The sequence below is a fragment of the Haliotis rufescens genome, unplaced genomic scaffold (assembly GCF_023055435.1).
Source record: "Haliotis rufescens isolate VD_foot unplaced genomic scaffold, xgHalRufe1.0.p SCAF_12, whole genome shotgun sequence".
Lineage (NCBI taxonomy): Eukaryota > Metazoa > Mollusca > Gastropoda > Lepetellida > Haliotidae > Haliotis > Haliotis rufescens.
Window position 1 is genome coordinate 38,514,603 of NW_025963802.1, and position 20,729 is coordinate 38,535,331.

Genomic DNA, 20,729 nt, shown 5'->3' on the forward strand with positions numbered 1-20,729 from the left:
CCTGTGTATCAAGTACTGTTTTATCAAGGTCAAGTTTGGATTTGTTTTTGTTCAACCCGCCCTCAGCAATATTCCAGCTTTTTGGCAGGGGCCTGTATTTAATCTGGACCAGACAATTCAGTGATCGATATCTGGACCAGACAATTCAGTGATCGATATCGTGACCAACATTTCACGCTATCCACCAAGTCCTCCAGTCTGACCATCTGATCCATTGGTGCAGAGTTGCGTCCCTTGGGCACGCCAGAAACCTATGATTGTGGGTTTGAATCTCGGTTCGCCCCGATTATGTTTCTAGGTTTGTCAGCACCATACCTCTTCTCCTGGGTTTTACCGAAGTGGTAAATGTCTGAGACCTGCACCATTTGGGGCTTTCCTCGCACATTAAGCTGACACGCCGCGATATAACTGGAATACTGTTAAAAGCGGCGTTAAACCCAACTCACTCACTCTAACCTGGAATCCACACAATGAAGGTCAAGGCTTTCCTTATGTTAGTTTATGAGTAAGATCAGCTTTATCTCCAGTAGCATTGCATGGAGCTACATTTAATCAAAGTTTTGTTAGGATCAATTTGCCAGAATGTGTTATCTTTTATTTAAAACTTCAGGTTTCTTTTCAGGTGACATCAGGTTCTTCCTCCAATCTTCATACTCCACGGTCGACCAACAGCACACTGCGACGCACACCTCGCTCATAATATAGACATAGTCATGTTGACAAAACCTCACAAGTTTGCTTTTATCACCATTTTGCAGGTGGGCATGAGCCATGTACAAAACTTGCATAATTCACACCTTTCATTGCCTGCAATTTATTGGGACTGTTTGATTGGTGCTTTTAAACTCCACTGCTAATGTTTGGGCAACTATCAACAGGCAGTGCTCTCGTTGGACAGTTTTAGCTTTCACATGATTAAGGATGTCACTGTTTGGTTGAAATTTGCCTATTTTGTGAGGTGTTTGTTGAGTGGCTGTTGTCATTGGATACCCTAGTAAATACAAATGCCAAAAACAGTTTCACAATTTTGATACAAGGGTATAACATATGATAAATTATGTCTGTATTTGCTGTTTTTCATTGTGAAAAAAAGCTCACATCTGAAAAATTATGTCATTGAGTCACTCCTTGCAAATTGTATATTACTGCAAGGTGTTTCAACTCTCTGAATATCTTGATCTTCCAAAAAACATGAATGGTATGTTTTAAAAAATGGCAGCATTAGAGAAATGGCAGTTCTGTTTGAACGTTTCATTGCTGGGGATCAGCATCATTTAATTCTTCAGTACAATTTTGTCAAGGTATTGTGCCAAAGTTTTGCCAACATGACTTTCCTTAATTCGTTGGATTACTTTTGACTTTATATATTTACCGATCTTGTTGTAGGAGTTGCAACATTGATATTAGTCGTCTTCTTTCCAGATAAATGACTGTTATGTTCAGACAATAATTAATCTGGCTGTAGGGAAACTACGTGAAATTGTGTGTCATTAACTCGGCTTTGCTTATTTGTATGCTACTCATCTGTTAATATGAATTTATTTATTGAAACAGAATTCCACTGAAATGTTGTTAAAAAATGGTTGTTAACTCGTGTAGATAAATACTTTGTTGATATATTGCAGTTAATCTGTTTTTTGTTTCAAGTTTCATTGTACATGACTAGAATAATTGTGGACCATATTTTGTTGTAATTTGAAAATATCTATTCAAATATGCTAATAATCAAATTTGAAATTTTACAATATTATATTCTTCAGCATTAAATGTTTGTATTTGTTCCAACCAGTAAGTATATCACTATTCCAATATGTTATTTCAGTTACCTAAAATATTCATTTCATTCTTAACAGTATACATTAAAGTTTGACTTTGTCCAAATTGTGCATGGATACGTATAACCTTTGTGTTGGTGCAAAATTTATGCTTTAATTTTTAAGTGAAGATCCCATGTTATATTACTTGAGTTCATTTATTTCCTGAAAACTGTCAATTTCTTGGAATGTTGTAAACATTCAGTTTTAGCAGCTACTGTGTAATAAATAATAAAACACTACGAGTCAGGTCATTGTATAGTTGTACAGAGTTGTTAGGAGAATAGTAGCCCACTGAATGACTCTGATATTAGACGTCACTTGAATGTCTTCCCGAGGGGAAACAGTATCCCGTCATCTGCTTGTTGACAGATTGATGGTTCCACGAGTTTTGATATGTTTATAATCATACTGTAATATACGGTTTGTATTTTGTTGATGATGTAATTATGGATGCAGTTGATCTATGCAAAATAATTAGAGGCAATATGTATGTACTTATTTTTAATACAATGCTCATACAAAATTAAAAACAATGTAAACATTATGATGTGTTCTGTTGTGATAAGGGACTGGTCATTTATTGATTGGTGTGTGTTTGTGTGTGTATGTGTGTTTGTTTGTTTGTTTGTTTGTTTGTGTGTAAATAACACAGTGAAAGAGGTGGTGTTGCTAATATTATCACAACTTTATATGGGGGGAGAGAAGCAGGAAAAATGACAGGTTTGGGGTGTTTTTTCCCCCCTGTTTTGGAAAACATGACCATGATGTCCGTTCATCTATCTTCCGTCTGTTTTCTGTTTCCAAAACAGAACTATTATGGTGAATTTTTCAGGATGGAACTTGCTGTACAGATCAATCTAGTGGTGAACTGATGACGTTTGATGATTTGGGATTTTAATTTTTTTAACTTTTGGTTTTCATGATGACTAGTTGGACTTTACTGCAATTGAGGGGAGTGCTCATTTTGGAGGGTAACTACAGAATTGGTGAATATTTCTGGATGAAACTTGGTATACAGATCAGTTGAATGGTGAACTGGTGTCTTTTGATGAATTGAGATGTTGAAAAATATTGAACAGCATTATTCTTTTCTCACTGAACTGAAGGTTTCCAATGGCAGTGTGACAAAGGTGGGGTATAAGTAGCCAAACTCCATGTCCGAATGGCACCTGAATGGGGTGATATGTCATCTCGTGATGATTCTTGTTAAAATATAAAAATATGAATTTCAACATTATTTGTAATTAGGGACTGGTCATTACTCCGTGACCAATCACACAGCCCCACCCACCCCTATATTAAATGACCAGCCCCTAAGGGTGATGGAGTGGCCAAGTGGTTAAAGGGGAAGTGTACACGCAAAATTCACTTTCTTTCTTTTTCTAAACAAAACGCAATTTTAGAATTAGTTAATATCTGTGTTTGAAAATGTAAACTCATATTTTTCACAGTGAAAGTAGGAAGCTCACAATAGTGTGAAAATGATATGCCGTTATGAGGCCTTCGTTTTTCGAGCTAAACAGGCCTGAGTTATCCCCCTTAGATTATGACGTAATTGGTGCCAATTCAACTTGATCCCTGTCTATTCTCAACGCAAAAGATATCAAGTACCAGTTTTCGGTAAAACAACATGGCCTACGACACACTCTGGCGCAGTGATGACTCAGCATAACACTATGCTGGCTGGCATCTGAGACGCTAGAATCACACAGCTGTACCTACACCACGTGAAGCGGCTCTAACATAGCATGATGACGTCATAATGTTTATCAATTGGCACCAATGACGTCATATTGCAAGGGGCATAAGCCATGGTGTTTTCGTTATGGAAATAGAACACTTGGTAAATGTGAAAAATATAAATCGTTTTAATGCAAAACATATGTTAATTAATTGTGATATTTTTATATATTTGTCTATGACACTACTAGGTTAACACTTTTAATGTGGAAAAAGTACAAGAAAAATAGGTTCATTTCCGTGTGAACTTGCCCTTTAAGGCATTTGCTTGTCACTCTGCAGGCCCCACTGTGATGTTGCTGGAATATTTCAGAAAGCGGTATGAAACTCAATTCACATTGTGATAATGGAGGGATGAAACACATACCTAACCACTGCAATCCTGAGGAAGTGCAATATCAACCAATCTAGGGAGTGACAATTCAGTGTGCAGAGTTGTGTTTCTTTGTTGGACCAGGATCTGCTAAAGGTCGTTCAAATCCCAGATTCCCGCTGATTATGATTGATGGTTGCTGATTGCCATTAGACAAAATTTGTCCTGGCACAAGAGAAAAGAGGCTTGTTGGCACTGGCACTAGAGAACACAGACACCTGGTGGTACTGGCACTAGAGAACACAGACACCTGGTGGTACTGGCACTAGAGAACACAGACACCTGGTGGTACTGGCACTAGAGAACACAGCCACCTGGTGGTACTGGCACTAGAGAACACAGACACCTGGTGGTACTGGCACTAGAGAACACAGCCACCTGGTGGTACTGGCACTAGAGAACACAGCCACCTGGTGGTACTGGCACTAGAGAACACAGACACCTGGTGGTACTGGCACTAGAAAACACAGCCACCTGGTGGTACTGGCACTAGAGAACACAGACACCTGGTGGTACTGGCACTAGAGAACACAGACACCTGGTGGTACTGGCACTAGAGAACACAGCCACCTGGTGGTACTGGCACTAGAGAACACAGCCACCTGGTGGTACTGGCACTAGAGAACACAGACACCTGGTGGTACTGGCACTAGAGAACACAGCCACCTGGTGGTACTGGCACTAGAGAACACAGCCACCTGGTGGTACTGGCACTAGAGAACACAGACACCTGGTGGTACTGGCACTAGAGAACAGACACACGGTGGTACATGTTGAAAAGCCAAAACAAAAAGTAAAAAGTAAAGTTAATTATTTATTAGACAACAATGATGTACAATTATACATGATTTACCCTTAAACCTTATACTGCTCTTTAACATATAACAAAGTGCTTCTATAGTATGGGTGTAAGTAAATGCATTTGTAAGTACTGAGCCACAACGTAGAAGTACTGAACGCAGGTATAGAGATTTATATTACTTCGTAATCATGAATCAGACGATTTCAGTGGGGAATGCTCCCTTCCGGATAGTTACGAATTGACTTGAGTATTATTTTGTGTTTATTAAGTATTAACTGGTGTGTACACTGTAAATCCGTAGTGTATAACTGAATACTGTTCAAAGCAGCGTTAACTCACTCACTCTCTCACTGGTATCCATCCCCTTCTCTTCGTGTGCTGCTGAGTAGGTTATTCAGTTAAGGCGATCACTCACTCACTCATTCACTCTAGGATTGCTTGGAAAAAACCACTTGCTCTTGGCATGCTGGCGACTACTCTATTTGTTAAGGCAATACCCCACTCAATCACGCGGGTAAAACTCTTCTTGACTTCGGTACTGAAGGACAAGGAGTTTTACCTATTTAAAAGCTGCAGTGCAAGATATCTTTGAAATAAGCAGGTGAAATTCTGGCTTGGTGAAACTCAATAATCAAGCTACCCATATAATACTGGACTATAAACATGCATCCGTATTTCAATGTAACAGTGCTAGATATCTTGGATATAAAAGGTAAAATGCTGCCTTGGCGAAAGTCATTTATCAAGCTACCGATAGGGCACTGCACCAGAAAGATGCTTCCCACTTAAATGTAACAGTGCTAGATTTCTTGGATATAAAGATCTGAAACACAGTCTGAGATTTGTGCTTCAGTTGTCCGCACAGCGGACCATCACCTTGATGGCCACCCCGCTCGCCGTGGTCTTCAGGGCATCAAGAGACTTCTCCAGTGGGAATCTGTGCGTGATTAGGGGTTTTACGTCCACCTTACCACTGGCAACCAGTTTCACCGCATTAGTGAAACTAGAGAAGGAAAGAAAAGGTGACATAGAAGCAATTGATTATATGTACACGTGTAGGTTTAATCAATATTCGAAGATCACCTTTGATCACAGGTCCTCGGTCTCAAATTGCCGATACCCTCTTGCCTCGGTCTTACTTTCTCGACCATAACCTCAGAGTCGTGCTTTATCCCTCACAGGGAACCATGGCTCATGACATCAACCACAGTTTGCCAGGCCCGGATGAGATTATTCAGTCTGATGACATCGCTGGAGTTCTGATGAACGTGGGCGGTCGGGTAGCCTAGTGGTTAAAGCGTTCACTCGTTACGCCGAAGACCCGGGTTCGATTCCCGACATGGGTACAATGTGTGAAGCCCATTTCTGGCGTCCCCTGCCGTGAAATTGCTGGAATATTGCTAAAAGCGGCGTAAAATCAAACTCACTCACTCACAATTATCCCTCACAACAAAAGTCAGAGCTGCCCCTTAGAACAGGTTGTACCTGTGGTTATTTTATCGTAACAGTAGTTAATATCACCAGAGCACGTTTACTGTTGAAGTAGCCTTACTCATCGTGGCAGTATCTGAGGATTCCTCTGATGTCCACTTCCTTCATTGCAGCTGTGCCCAAGGGCACCTCCATACTGAGGTTGCCGATCCCAACCATGGTGACGTTGCCACCCCGGGTCGTCGCCTAGGTCCAAACATTGAGACATTCAGTTTTATTGTTTTAAACCTTTAAGAATATATGGACACATGTGAAAGAATTGTGCATTTGATAACAAAAGGGTGAATTATGGAACTCGAACCAACAACCAACGGATCCTCTGAAATATCGGATGCTGCTTTGAACAGTATTTCAGTGATGCTGTTCTCCGGCATTTGACGTTTATTTTAAACCTAGGGGCACGAGTATGATGCTGATAAACCTAGGAACATAATCAGGGCGAACCAGGATTCGAACACACAATCATAATTTTGTCATCCAAAGGGATGCAACTCTACATAGCGAATTGCTGCGCCTTCCATCCCCCCAGAAAGAAGACGCTGAATATTGTTGTTTGTTTGTTTTGTTTGTGTGTTGCTTAATGCCGAAATCAGCAATATTCCAGCTATATGACAGCTGTCTGTAAATAATCGCGTCTTGACCAGACAATCCAGTGATTGACATCAAGAGTATCGATCCACGCAACTGGGTGAGGTGAAATGGGGTTTTACGTTGCGTTACGTTTACGTCCATGCAACTTGGATACGATGACATGCATCAACCAAGTCAGCAAGCCTGACCCTCCGATCCCGTTAGTCGCCTTTTACGACAAGCATAGTCACCTTTTACGGCAAGCATGGGTTGCCGAAGACCTATTCCCTACCTCTATATTGATGTAAGAGTATTGAGGTGTTCACTCACATAGATGCCAGTGCTGACACAGGAGGTCATGCCTGTGCATTCCAAGGTCACGTCGACTGGTTCCCCGAGAATTCCTTCAATGGCGGCAGCCGCCTCCTGGGGAGACATGCCCTTGACATTCAGGGTGTGTGAAGCTCCAACCTTCTTTGCAATCTTAAGCTTTTCATCGGCGATATCTAAACCAAAGTTTGAATTGTGAAAAATATAATTATGTCATATATAATAATGATAATTATATTACCGTTATCATTACCATGAACACCAGAATCCTTCTCCTCCCTGTTGTCGAGGGCATGATGATGTTGATGGTGATGAAACATTAAAGCCCATTATACATCGCCCCAACTAACATGATACCCCTACAACAAACAACAAGATCATACTTTAATACCTCCCATGCCCACTCTTTAGTATGGAACTCACCTGTGACAGAACTGTAGTAGCACCTCCAGAACTCACCTGTGACAGAACTGTAGTAGCAACTTCAGAATTCACCTGTGACCAGAACTGTAGTAGCACCTCCAGAGCTCCCATGTGACCAGAACTGTAGTAGCACCTCCAGAGCTCACCTGTGACAGAACTGTAGTAGCACCTCCAGAGCTCCCCTTTGACCAGAACTGTAGGAGCACATCTAGAGCTCACCTGAGACAGAACTGTAGTAGCACCTCCAGAGCTCACCTGTGACAGAACTGTAGTAGCACCTCCAGAGCTCCCATGTGACCAGAGCTGTAGTGGCACCTGCATAACTCACCTGTGACAGAACTGTAGTAGCACCTTCAGAACTCCCCTGTGACCAGAACTGTAGCAGCACCTCCAAAACGCACCTGTGGCCAGAGCTGTTGTGGCACATCTGGAGCTCACCTGCGACCAGAACTGTAGTGGTACCTTCAGAACCCACCTGTGCCCAGAGCTGTAGCGGCACATCCAGTGATCACCTGCGACCAGAACTGTAGTGGTACCTTCAGAACCCACCTGTGCCCAGAGCTGTAGTGGCACCTTCAGAACCCACCTGTGCCCAGAGCTGTAGTGGTTCCTTCAGAACCCACCTGTGCCAAGAGCTGTAGTGGCACCTTCAGAACCCACCTGTGCCAAGAGCTGTAGCGGCACATCCAGAGATCACCTGCGACCAGAACTGTAGTGGTACCTTTAGAACCCACCTGTGCCCAGAGCTGTAGTGGTTCCTTCAGAACCCACCTGCTTCCAGAGCTGTAGTGGCACCTTCAGAACCCACCTGTGCCCAGAGCTGTAGCGGCACATCCAGAGATCACCTGTGACCAGAACTGTAGTGGTTCCTATAGAACCCACCTGTGCCCAGAGCTGTAGTGGCACCTTCAGAACCCACCTGCTCCCAGAGCTGTAGTGGCACCTTCAGAACCCACCTGTGCCCAGGGCTGTAGTGGCACCTTCAGAACCCACCTGTGCCCAGAGCTGTAGTGGCACCTTCAGAACCCACCTGTGCCCAGAGCTGTAGCGGCACATCCAGAGATCACCTGCGACCAGAACTGTAGTGGCACCTTCAGAACCCACCTGTGACCAGAGCTGTAGTGGCACCTTCAGAACTCACCTGTGACCAGAGCTGTAGTAGCACCTTCAGAACTCACCTGTGACCAGAACTGTAGTGGCACCTTCAGAACCCACCTGTGACCAGAACTGTAGTGGCACCTTCAGAACTCACCTGTGACCAGAACTGTAGTGGCACCTCTGGCCAACACTGTCAGCAGACACAGAAGTCCAATTGACCCTGAAATTATAAGTTCGAAAAAATGTACATCCATTACATGATTACTACATAATAGCTCCTTCTTCAGTTAATAAATCAGGACAGTGCCCCCCATTTGAACCCCCTCTCTAGTCCCCTCTCTCTGTCATCGCTGTCTACATACCTGAAAGAAATATCCCTTCATCATCTGAAGCCCCCCTCTCTCTTCATTTGAAGAGGGCGGTCGGGTAGCCTAGTGGTTAAAGCGTTCGCTCGTCACGCCGAAGACCCGGGTTCGATTCCCGACATGGGTACAATGTGTGAAGCCCATTTCTGGTGTCCCCCGCCGTGATATTGCTGGAATATTGCTAAAAGCGGCGTAAAACCACACTCACTCACTCACTCACTCATTTGAAGATGTCGACATACCTGATCCACCTATCCAAACTGTGTGCCCAATCTGAATCCACTCTGTTCCAGCTGTCTACATACCTGACCCACACATCAGCACCGTGCCCCCTTCTGAATCCACTCTGTTCCAGCTGTCTACATACCTGACCCACACATCAGCACCGTGTCCCCACCTGAATCCCCCCTGTAACCGCTGTCTACATACCTGACCACATATCAGCACCGTGTCCCCACCTGAATCCCCTCTGTTACCGCTGTCTACATACCTGACCCACACATCAGCACCGTGTCCCCACCTGAATCCCCCCTGTAACCGCTGTCTACATACCTGACCACATATCAGCACCGTGTCCCCACCTGAATCCCCTCTGTACTCGCTGTCTACATACCTGACCCACACATCAGCACCGTGTCCCCACCTGAATCCCCTCTGTTACCGCTGTCTACATACCTGACCCACACATCAGCACCGTGTCCCCACCTGAATCCTCTCTGTACTCGCTGTCTACATACCTGACCACACATCAGCACCGTGTCCCCACCTGAATCCCCCCTGTTACCGCTGTCTACATACCTGACCCACACATCAGCACCGTGTCCCCACCTGAATCCTCTCTGTACTCGCTGTCTACATACCTGACCAGACATCAGCACCGTGTCCCCAATCTGAATCCCCCCTGTAATCGCTGTCTACATACCTGACCATACATCAGCACCGCGTCCCCATCTGAATCCCCTCTGTAACCGCTGTCTACATACCTGACCACACATCAGCACCGAGTCCCCACCTGAATCCCCTCTGTTACCGCTGTCTACATAACTGACCACACATCAGCACCGTGTCCCAACCTGAATCCCCCCTGTAATCGCTGTCTACATACCTGACCCACACATCAGCACCGTGTCCCCACCTGAACCTTCTCTGTTATCTCTGTCTACATACCTGACCCACACATCAGGACCGTGTCCCCACCTGAATCCCCCCTGTAATCGCTGTCTACATACCTGACCCTGACATCAGCACCGTGTCCCCACCTGAATCCCCTCTGTAATTGCTGTCTACATACCTGACCCACATATCAGCACCGTGTCCCCACCTGAATCCCCTCTGTAATCGCTGTCTACATACCCGACCCACACATCAGCACCGTGTCCCCACCTGAACCCTCTCTGTAACCGCTGTCTACATACCTGACCACACATCAGCACCGTGTCCCCACCTGAATCCCCTCTGTTACAGCTGTCTACATACCTGACCACACATCAGCACCGTGTCCCCACCTGAATCCCCTCTGTAACCGCTGTCTACATACCTGACCCACACATCAGCACCGTGTCCCCACCTGAATCCTCTCTGTTACAGCTGTCTACATACCCGACCCACATATCAGCACCGTGTCCCCACCTGAATCCCCTCTGTTACCGCTGTCTACATACCTGACCCACACATCAGCACCGTGTCCCCACCTGAATCCCCTCTGTTACAGCTGTCTACATAACTGACCACATATCAGCACCGTGTCCCCACCTGAATCCCCTCTGTAACCACTGTCTACATACCTGACCAACACATCAGCACCGAGTCCCCACCTGAATCCCCTCTGTTACCGCTGTCTACATAACTGACCACACATCAGCACCGTGTCCCAACCTGAATCCCCCCTGTAATCGCTGTCTACATACCTGACCCACACATCAGCACCGTGTCCCCACCTGAACCTTCTCTGTTATCTCTGTCTACATACCTGACCCACACATCAGGACCGTGTCCCCACCTGAATCCCCTCTGTAATCGCTGTCTACATACCTGACCCACACATCAGCACCGTGTCCCCACCTGAATCCCCTCTGTAATCGCTGTCTACATACCTGACCCACATATAAGCACCGTGTCCCCACCTTAATCCCCTCTGTAATCGCTGTCTACATACCCGACCCACACATCAGCACCGTGTCCCCACCTGAATCCCCTCTGTTACAGCTGTCTACATACCTGACCACACATCAGCACCGTGTCCCCACCTGAATCCCCTCTGTTACAGCTGTCTACATACCTGACCACATATCAGCACCGTGTCCCCACCTGAATCCTCTCTGTTACAGCTGTCTACATACCCGACCCACATATCAGCACCGTGTCCCTACCTGAATCCCTTCTGTTACAGCTGTCTACATACCTGACCCACACATCAGCACCGTGTCCCCACCTGAATCCCCTCTGTAACCGCTGTCTACATACCTGACCACACATCAGCACCGTGTCCCCATCTGAATCCTCTCTGTCACCGCTGTCTACATACCTGACCCACACATCAGCACCGTGTCCCCTTCTGAATCCCCTCTGTAATCTCTGTCTACATACCTGACCCACATATCAGCACCGTGTCTCCCATCTGAATCCCCGCTCTGTTACAAGCATACACGGTCACAGCCAGGGGTTCAATGACCGCTCCTTCCTCATCACTGATGTTGTCGGGCAGTCTGTGTAGAGAGAGACCGATGTTAACAGTAACAAATACCGTATTTCGTCTATTAAACCCCCCCCCCCCCCCCCCCCACACCAGAAATGGGCTTCACACATTGTACCCATGTGGAGAATCGATTTGAACAGTATTTCAGTTATATCACGGCGTGCCATCTTGATGAAAGCCACTGTCATGGGTATTGTGTTTCCTAAAAATCTATGCATGTCGTGAGAGGCGCGGGAATAAGTCCTTCACAATCTATGCATGTGTTTAGAGGCGACTTAACGGATCGGTTGGTCAGACTCGATGACCTTCCGGTCTCCGGGCGGAAGCTCTATGCACTACACCGGGGAGGCAGTCTCCGGGCGGACGCTCTATGCACTACACCACGGAGGCAGTCTCCGGGCGGACGCTTCATCAACTACACCTCCGAGGCAGTATCCGGAAAGCCGCTCTATCCACTACACCACGGAGGCAGTCTCCGGACAGACGCTCTATGCACTACACCACGGAGGCAGTCTCCGGGCAGCCACTCTATCCACTACACCACGGAGGCAGTCTCCGGACAGACGCTCTATCCACTACACCACGGAGGCAGTCTCCGGACAGACGCTCTATCCACTACACCACGGAGGCAGTCTCTGGACAGACGCTCTATGCACTACACCACGGAGGCAGTCTCCAGACAGACGCTCTATCCACTACACCACGGAGGCAGTCTCCGGGCAGACGCTCTATCCACTACACCACGGAGGCAGTCTCTGGACAGACGCTCTATGCACTACACCACGGAGGCAGTCTCCAGACAGACGCTCTATCCACTACACCAGGGAGGCAGTCTCCGGGCAGACGCTCTATCCACTACACTACCGAGGCAGTCTCCGGACAGACGCTCTGTCCACTACACCATGGAGCCAGTCTCCGGACAGACACTCCATCCTATACACCAGGGAGGCAGTCTCCAGACAGACGCTCTATCCACTACACCACGGAGGCAGTCTCCGGGCAGACGCTCTATCCACTACACTACCGATGCAGTCTCCGGACAGACGCTCTATCCACTACACCATGGAGCCAGTCTCCGGACAGACACTCCATCCAATACACCATGGAGCCAGTCTCCGGACAGACACTCCATCCACTACACCAGGGAGGCAGTCTCCGGGCAGACACTCCATCCACTCCACCAGGGAGGCAGTCTCCGGGCGGACGCTCTATGCACTACACCACGGAGGCAGTCTCCGGGCAGACGCTCTATCCACTACACTACCGAGGCAGTCTCCGGACAGACGCTCTATCCACTACACCACGGTGGCGGTCTCCGGACAGACGCTCTATCAACTACACCACGGAGGCGGTCTCCGGAGAGACGCTCTATCCACTACACCACGGAGGCGGTCTCCGGAGAGACGCTCTATCCACTACACCACGGAGGCAGTCTCCGGACAGACGCTCTATCCACTACACCACGGAGGCAGTCTCCGGACAGCCGCTCTATCCATTACACCATGGAGGCAGTCTCCGGGCGGACGCTCTATCCACTACACCACCGATGCAGTCTCCGGACAGCCGCTCTATCCACTACACCACCGAGGCAGTCTCCGGACAGACGCTCTATCCATTACACCATGGAAGCAGTCTCCGGGCGGACGCTCTATCCACTACACCAGGGAGGCAGTCTCCGAGCAGACACTCCATCCAATACACCAGGGAGGCAGTCTCCGGGCAGACACTCCATCAACTACACCAGGGAGGCAGTCTCCGGGCGGACGCTCTATGCACTACACCACGGAGGCAGTCTCCGGGCAGACGCTCTATCCACTACACTACCGAGGCAGTCTCCGGACAGACGCTCTATCCACTACACCACGGTGGCGGTCTCCGGACAGACACTCTATCAACTACACCATGGAGGCAGTCTCCGGACAGACGCTCTATCCACTACACCACTGAGGCGGTCTCCGGAGAGACGCTCTATCCACTACACCACGGAGGCAGTCTCCGGACAGCCGCTCTATCCATTACACCATGGAGGCAGTCTCCGGGCGGACGCTCTATCCACTACACCACCGATGCAGTCTCCGGACAGCCGCTGTATCCACTACACCACCGAGGCAGTCTCCGGACAGACGCTCTATCCATTACACCATGGAAGCAGTCTCCGGGCGGAAGCTCTATCCACTACACCAGGGAGGCAGTCTCCGGGCGGACGCTCTATGCACTCCGCAGGGAGGCAGTCTCCGGACAGACGCTCTATCCACTACACCAGGGTGGCAGTCTCCGGGCAGACACTCCGTCCACTACACCACGGAGGCATTCTCCGGACAGACGCTCTATCCACTACACCACGGAGGCAGTCTCCGGACAGACGCTCTATCCACTACACCACGGAGTCGGTCTCCGGAGAGACGCTCTATCCACTACGACACGGAGGCAGTCTCCGGACAGCTGCTCTATCCACTACACCACGGAGGCAGTCTCCGGACAGACGCTCTATCCACTACACCATGAAAGCAGTCTCCGGGCGGACGCTCTATCCACTACACCACCAATGCAGTCTCTGGACAGACGCTCTATCCACTACACCACGGAGGCAGTCTCCGGACAGACGCTCTATCCACTACACCATGGAAACAGTCTCCGGGCGGACGCTCTATCCACAACACCACGGAGGCAGTCTCCGGACAGACGCTCTATCCACTACACCATGGAAACAGTCTCCGGGCAGGCGCTCTATCCACTACACCATGGAAACAGTCTCCGGACAGCTGCTCTATCCACTACACCACGGAGGCAGTCTCCGGGCAGGCGCTCTATCCACTACACCATGGAAGCAGTCTCCGGACAGCTGCTCTATCCACTACACCACGGAGGCAGTCTCCGAGCAGACGCTCTATCCACTACACCATGGAATCAGTCTCCGGGCGGACGCTCTATCCACTACACCACCGATGCAGTCTCCGGACAGACGCTCTATGCACTACACCACGGAGGCAGTCTCCGGACAGCCGCTCTATCGACTACACCACGGACGCAGTCTCCGGACAGCTGCTCTATCCACTACACCAGGGAGGCAGTCTCCGGACAGCCGCTCTATCCACTACACCACGGAGGCGGCCCGACAGACACATGCATGACAACATGACAACATACAGAACTCACTTGAAGCAGAAGTCGGCTCCGTGTATGGCGTATCGAGTGAGACTACCGCAGTACTTGGGGATGATCACCTGCATGTCTTGGCACAGGTTGTAGCGGCCGGCCTTACACTTCTTGCACTGGAGACACGGGACACCAGGCTCCGTCGCCACGCGGTCACCTTGACAACATACACATGCCTTATGGGTATTATGTCATCAACAGAATCAATAAACGTACACTACATTTCAAAAGTCACTTCCCCTGTTTCGCGAAACTATTTCGCAATACGTCCGTGATAGTGCCGTGAAAGTATCGCGAAAGTGATTCGAAAATGACGCGATAATTCCGCGTAAGTGCCGCAATAGTGGCGAGAAAGCTTCGCGAAAATAGGGGAAGGCCTACTGATCTTTAGTTGCTTTGTTTGTTTGTTTGTTTAACGCCACACGCAGCAATATTCCAGCTATATGTAAATCATCGCGTCTGGACCAGACAATCCAGTGATTGACATCATGTCTATCGGTCTACGCAATTAGGATTCGATGACATGCATCAATCAATTCACCCAATCCCGTTTGTTGCCGCTACAAACGGATAACCAATTATTATAGGAGTCATCAGGAGCAGTTCATGTAAAATGTCTTTAAGATGGGAAATAATATAAATACGGAGATTTGATATGATTACAATATTTGCAGCGTACATAGGTATCCATGTACGTTCTATATGAAGGTATGTGTAAGTGTAGACCTCAGCACTCTTTGTGTGTGCACCAGAAATTCGATTCACATTTTGTGCCCTTTATACCCGTGAACATCCGGGTTAGAATAGTTCTTCAGCAACCCATGCTTGTCGTAAGAGAGTGCATGGTCAGGATCAGGTTGTCAGGCTTGCTGACTTGGTTGATGCATGTCATCGTATCCCAATTGCGGGGGTCGATGCTCATGATATCAATCACTGGATTGTCTGTCCAAACTCGATTGTTTACAGACCGCCGTCATATAGCTGGAATATTGCTGATGCGGCGTCAAACAAACAGACAAACAAACAAACAAACCAACAAACAAACCAACCAACAAACAAACAAACAAACATTGTGCCCTTCAGAGAAGCCCAACACGGGCCATCGATGTGACGAGTTCACGCTTCAACCACCGACGGGCTTATTACTATCAACAGTTTTGAATGACCTTCAAGTTTATCAATCGAGAAACCTTGAACTGTGAGGTAGATAATGACAAAGAGCCTGGATGTAGCTCGTCTTGACAGATAACGCCTGCCCTTGTCTCATATACCTGATTCAGCACGCTGTTATCTGTGAGTGTTTCTCCTCCAGACCCAGGCAGGGAAACCGGGGAAAACTAAGGCACGCATCGATTTAAACAAAGCCATCGAGCGACACCCAAAAGGCTGGAAGACCTAAAGTAACACGTGACCGAAATGGGTCACAATAAATTTCTCTTTGCATACGGTGCATTTGCTCTTTCTCCCCGGGGAATGGTATGGTTCTATGTAAAGAAGGTCATCGTACAATTGCCAAAGGCTGGAAGAGCTGAAGGTAATTACCGAAATACGTCACAATATCTAAAAATCGTGCACACAACACCGGTGTTATAATTATCACTTAAAAAAAACGTGATTGCATGTATCTCGCGAAAAAATGCTTTTAGGTTGAAAAACTCGGCGACGCCAAAAATCTTTTTTTAAAATGATATTGGCCTCGTTTTTTTCATTAAGCAGCGTTTGGAATGAACATTCGATGGTTTCTTTAAATGTGGACATTGAATAATCACGAACGACAAACGAATGTACAATCAAGCCAAGAAACGTGGTTTGTTTGTTGTTTAACGCCGCACTCAGCAATATTCAAGCTATATGACGGCGGTCTGTAAATAATCGAATGTGGACCAGACATCAATCCAGTGATTGACATCATGAGCATCGATCTACGCGATTGGAATACGATGACATGCATCAACCAAGTCAGCGAGCCTGACCACCCGATCCCGTTAGGCGCATCTTAGGATAGGCACTGTATTAAAGGCAAATTGAATTAAACTATCACATATTGTCAGCACAGATTTTCCTCGTTGCATTCGAGATACCTCGTCCCGATATTTTGAAAACGTGAGATTCGAACCTAACCATCGGAACTATATGCAGTTGCTAACAATGTGTTTTCAACCTACTATACTTTGGGCAAAATCAAAAGCTGTAAAACGTACTTAGTGACAAAAAGTACAGCGTGCGTTTTTAATGCCTCTCAGTATATACCATTCCACCGAGTGATGTATAACGATGAACATAATAATGTATACTTTTAACTTTAATTCAGACAGGCATTCAGAGATACAGTCCCCGCTTTGTCTTAACGCTACTTACCCACTTTGAGACTAGTGACGCCTTTTCCCACCTTGGTGACCACGGAGCTGGCCTCGTGGCCAAGGATGACCGCCTCTGTGACTGGCAGCCCCCCAATACCGCCATGCTTCCACAGATGGACATCGGTGCCGCAGATTCCACAGCTAAGCAGCTTCAATTGGACCTCTGTGAGCGAGTAAGTGAGTGATTAAGTATTCCTCTACGCCGTTTTAAGCAATATTCCAGCAATATCACGGCGGGGGACAACAGAAATGGGCTTCACACGGCATACCCATGTGAGGAATCGAACCCGGCGAGACGAAGGGGCTACCCCACCGCCCCTCAAGAACCGATGACTTCCTGATATAACTAATAATTGCTGACTGTGACACAAAATGCACACATTCACTGACATGTTTATGATACACTCAAAGCCAAAGAAATTAGTTATATGGAATATTCGGCATAAACGTAACGGTAAAGTTCGAAAGATGTTTTAATGTACAGTGTGTTAAAATGTGTGTTTGATGTTTTGTTCAGCATGAGTTCAGGACTTGTGACCATTGACATACAGCAAAGTACGTTTATAACGAACACGCTTATAACGAACTGACGGATATAACGAACTATTTTTTTGGTCCTGTCTATTTGCTGTATATATTCCGTACATTTGCTTATAGCGAACTACGGTTACAACGAATTAAAATAAGTGGCCCCTTTGAGTTCGTTATAACCGTAGTTTACTATATGCATTGTGCAATTCGGAAAATACTTGTGCAAAATATTCCTTTGCCGACATGTGCGTGCTCTCATATTCCTATTTACAGGCTGCTCCACTGTCTTTTTGGGGCACGGGTGGCCATGTCGTCTAAGGCGCCACAATTCGCTGTGTAGAGTTGCGTCAGTTAGGCTGACAGAAAGATTGTGGGTTCGAATCCTGGTTCGCCCCGATTATGTTTCTTGGTTTGTCAGCACCATACCCGTGCTCGTGGGTTTCACCGAAGTGGTAAACGTCTGAGACCTGCACACTTCAGGCTTTCCTCCCACATTAAGCTGACACGCATGATATAACTGGAATAATGTTAAAAGCGGCGTTAAACCCAACCCACTCACTCACTCTAATGCAGATTGAAAAACAAAGCTCGTTTGACCGCAGTGCTATGTATCTCGTGAGTCCACTCATTCCTTTCCCTGTTGCTCTGCTGTAGGTACTTATTTGTTGTAAATAGTTACAATACAAAGAAGACTTTACCTCGATAAACCGAATACAAAGTACATCTTATCTCTAAACCCGATACAAAGCAGAGCTACCTTCCATAACCCGAATACACGCCGTCCTTATCTTAATCACTCGAATACAAAGTCGATCTTATTTCTATAACCCGAATACAAAACTGATCTTATCTCTAAAACCCGAATACAAAGTAGATCTTACCTCCATAATCCGAATACCAAGTAGATCTTATCTCCATAACCCGAATACGAAGAAGATCTTACCTCCATAACCCGAAAACAAAGTAGATCTTATCTCCATAGCCCAAATACGAAGAAGATCTTACCTCCATAACCCGAAAACAAAGTAGATCTTATCTCCATAACCCGAATACGAAGAAGATCTTACCTCCATAACCCGAAAACAAAGTAGATCTTATCTCCATAGCCCAAATACGAAGAAGATCTTACCTCCAAACCCGAAAACAAAGAAGATCGTATCTCCATATCCCGAATACGAAGTAAATCTTATCTCCATAGCCCGAATACGAAGAAGATCTTACCTCCATAACCCGAATACGAAGAAAATCTTACCTCCATAACCCGAAAACAAAGTAGATCTTATCTCCATATCCCGATTACGAAGAAAATCTTACCTCCACAGCCCGAAAACAAAGTAGATCTTATCTCCATATCCCGAATACGAAGTAGATCTTACCTCCATAACCTGAATACAAAGTAGATCCTATCTCCATAACCCGAATACAAAGTAGATCTTATCTCTATAACCCGAATACAAAGTAGATCTTATCTCCATATCCCGAATACGAAGTAGATCTTATTTTCAAAGTCCGAATACGAAGAAGATCTTACCTCCATAACCCGAATACAAAGTAGATCCTAATTCCATAACCCGAATACAAAGTAGATCTTATCTCCATATCCCGAATACAAAGTAGATCTTACCTCTATAACCCGAATACAAAGTAGATCTTATCTCCATAACCCGAATACAAAGTAGGTCTTACCTCCATAACCCGAACACCTCTATAACCCGAATACAAAGTAGATCTTATCTCCATAACCCGAATACAAAGTAGATCTTATCTCCATAACCCGAATCCAAAGTAGGTCTTACCTCCATAACCCGATACCTCTATAACCCGAATACAAAGTGCACCGTTCAGACACAACTCGAATACAAAGGTAAAGTGAAATGGTGTTTTATCGTCGCAATCAAGATTAATGCACTTTTATAGCGACGCGCATGTGTGTGTGTGTTTGTGCGTGCGTGTTTCTGTGTCTGTTCGTCTGCGCGTGTGTGTCTGTGTGCGTGTGTGCGCTCGCGTGCGTGCGTGCGTGCGTGCGTGCGTGCAGATCTCACCTCCATATTCCGGCTCCGGGATAGGAACATCTTCCTGTGAGGAAAACACAATGACACGTTTCTTCACTCACTACATAATGACATAAGACGCAGTTGTATGTACACTACATATGCATTACCAAGAAATCTAATGGCGTTACAAGCAATTCAGTTTGATATAGACAGATGAATGTCTGTAGCAGATGACTGTGATGTATGCGGCGATTTTCATACCAACAGAACAGAACACTCACCATGCGCAGGTCATTGAGGCCTTGTAAAACGGCGGACAAATTATTACAAGTCTTCGCCATGTTGTTTCAATTTGTGAAACTGATGTCTCGTGGATCGGGGTCTCTTATATGTCGGCTCGGCGGGGACGTGAACTTTGCCTTGCGGTATCTGTCATGTCCTTGAAACAACTAGAAGGCAATTCACATGGTACGATTTGTCGTATACAACTTGTCGCATGCAACACATTGCATAGTGCAAACATACGACACGCCCTAATGCGAGGTCACTTTTATTCAACTGACCAATCTGCTTTAGGAAACGTTGAACTAGATGAATGCAAAAATGAGAAATATATTACACTCAACATTTTAACTATACGAGAAAGTATGAGCGCATGGAATCTTGTTTAACGCCACAGTAGCCAATATTCCACTGGTATCAGTGCGGCCTGTAAAAAACGAGTCTGGATCAGGCAATCTAGTGACTGAAAACATCAGCAACTATCAAGGCCATCGGGCTAGATGATACATATTCAAGTCACAGAGCCGGTCCTTACGATCCAATTCAGTCGCCTCTTACGACAAGAATCGGGTGCGATCTATCCTAATCTGGGCCCCTCTGGGGTTCCCCGAGGCAACTGAGTTATCGTAAATAAATCTTATAAGAAAGGGTAGGTAGTTTTCGTTGACATTTGAACAGTCTGTTACATGCTGGTATTGAACG

The 20,729-nt window shown here is 46.5% G+C and overlaps 2 protein-coding genes across 12 annotated transcripts in view; one reads left to right on the forward strand and one right to left on the reverse strand.

The window, feature by feature from the left end:
• LOC124136555 (golgin subfamily A member 4-like) overlaps positions 1-2,361 on the forward strand; it is a 187,315-nt gene extending 184,954 nt beyond the window's left edge. For 10 of the 11 annotated variants that reach the window (XM_048393602.1, XM_048393604.1, XM_048393605.1 and 7 more), the window contains one exon: positions 611-2,361. In XM_048393602.1, coding sequence (XP_048249559.1) covers positions 611-700 — 90 coding nt within the window. In that variant the 3' untranslated portion in view covers positions 701-2,361. The remainder of the gene's footprint in view (positions 1-610) is intronic. The other variant, XM_048393603.1, reaches the window with a different exon arrangement.
• A 2,370-nt stretch (positions 2,362-4,731) lies between these two features.
• On the reverse strand, positions 4,732-20,167 carry LOC124136554 (sorbitol dehydrogenase-like). Its single transcript, XM_048393613.1, has 9 exons — positions 20,027-20,167; positions 19,794-19,827; positions 17,219-17,383; positions 14,861-15,017; positions 11,596-11,714; positions 8,799-8,864; positions 7,124-7,299; positions 6,285-6,409; positions 4,732-5,735 (listed from the first exon to the last, which is right to left on the reverse strand). Exons 1-9 carry the CDS (start codon positions 20,084-20,086, stop codon positions 5,582-5,584), a joined length of 1,056 nt encoding a protein of 351 aa, XP_048249570.1. The 5' UTR covers positions 20,087-20,167; the 3' UTR covers positions 4,732-5,581.
• Between the last annotated feature and the right edge of the window lie 562 nt (positions 20,168-20,729).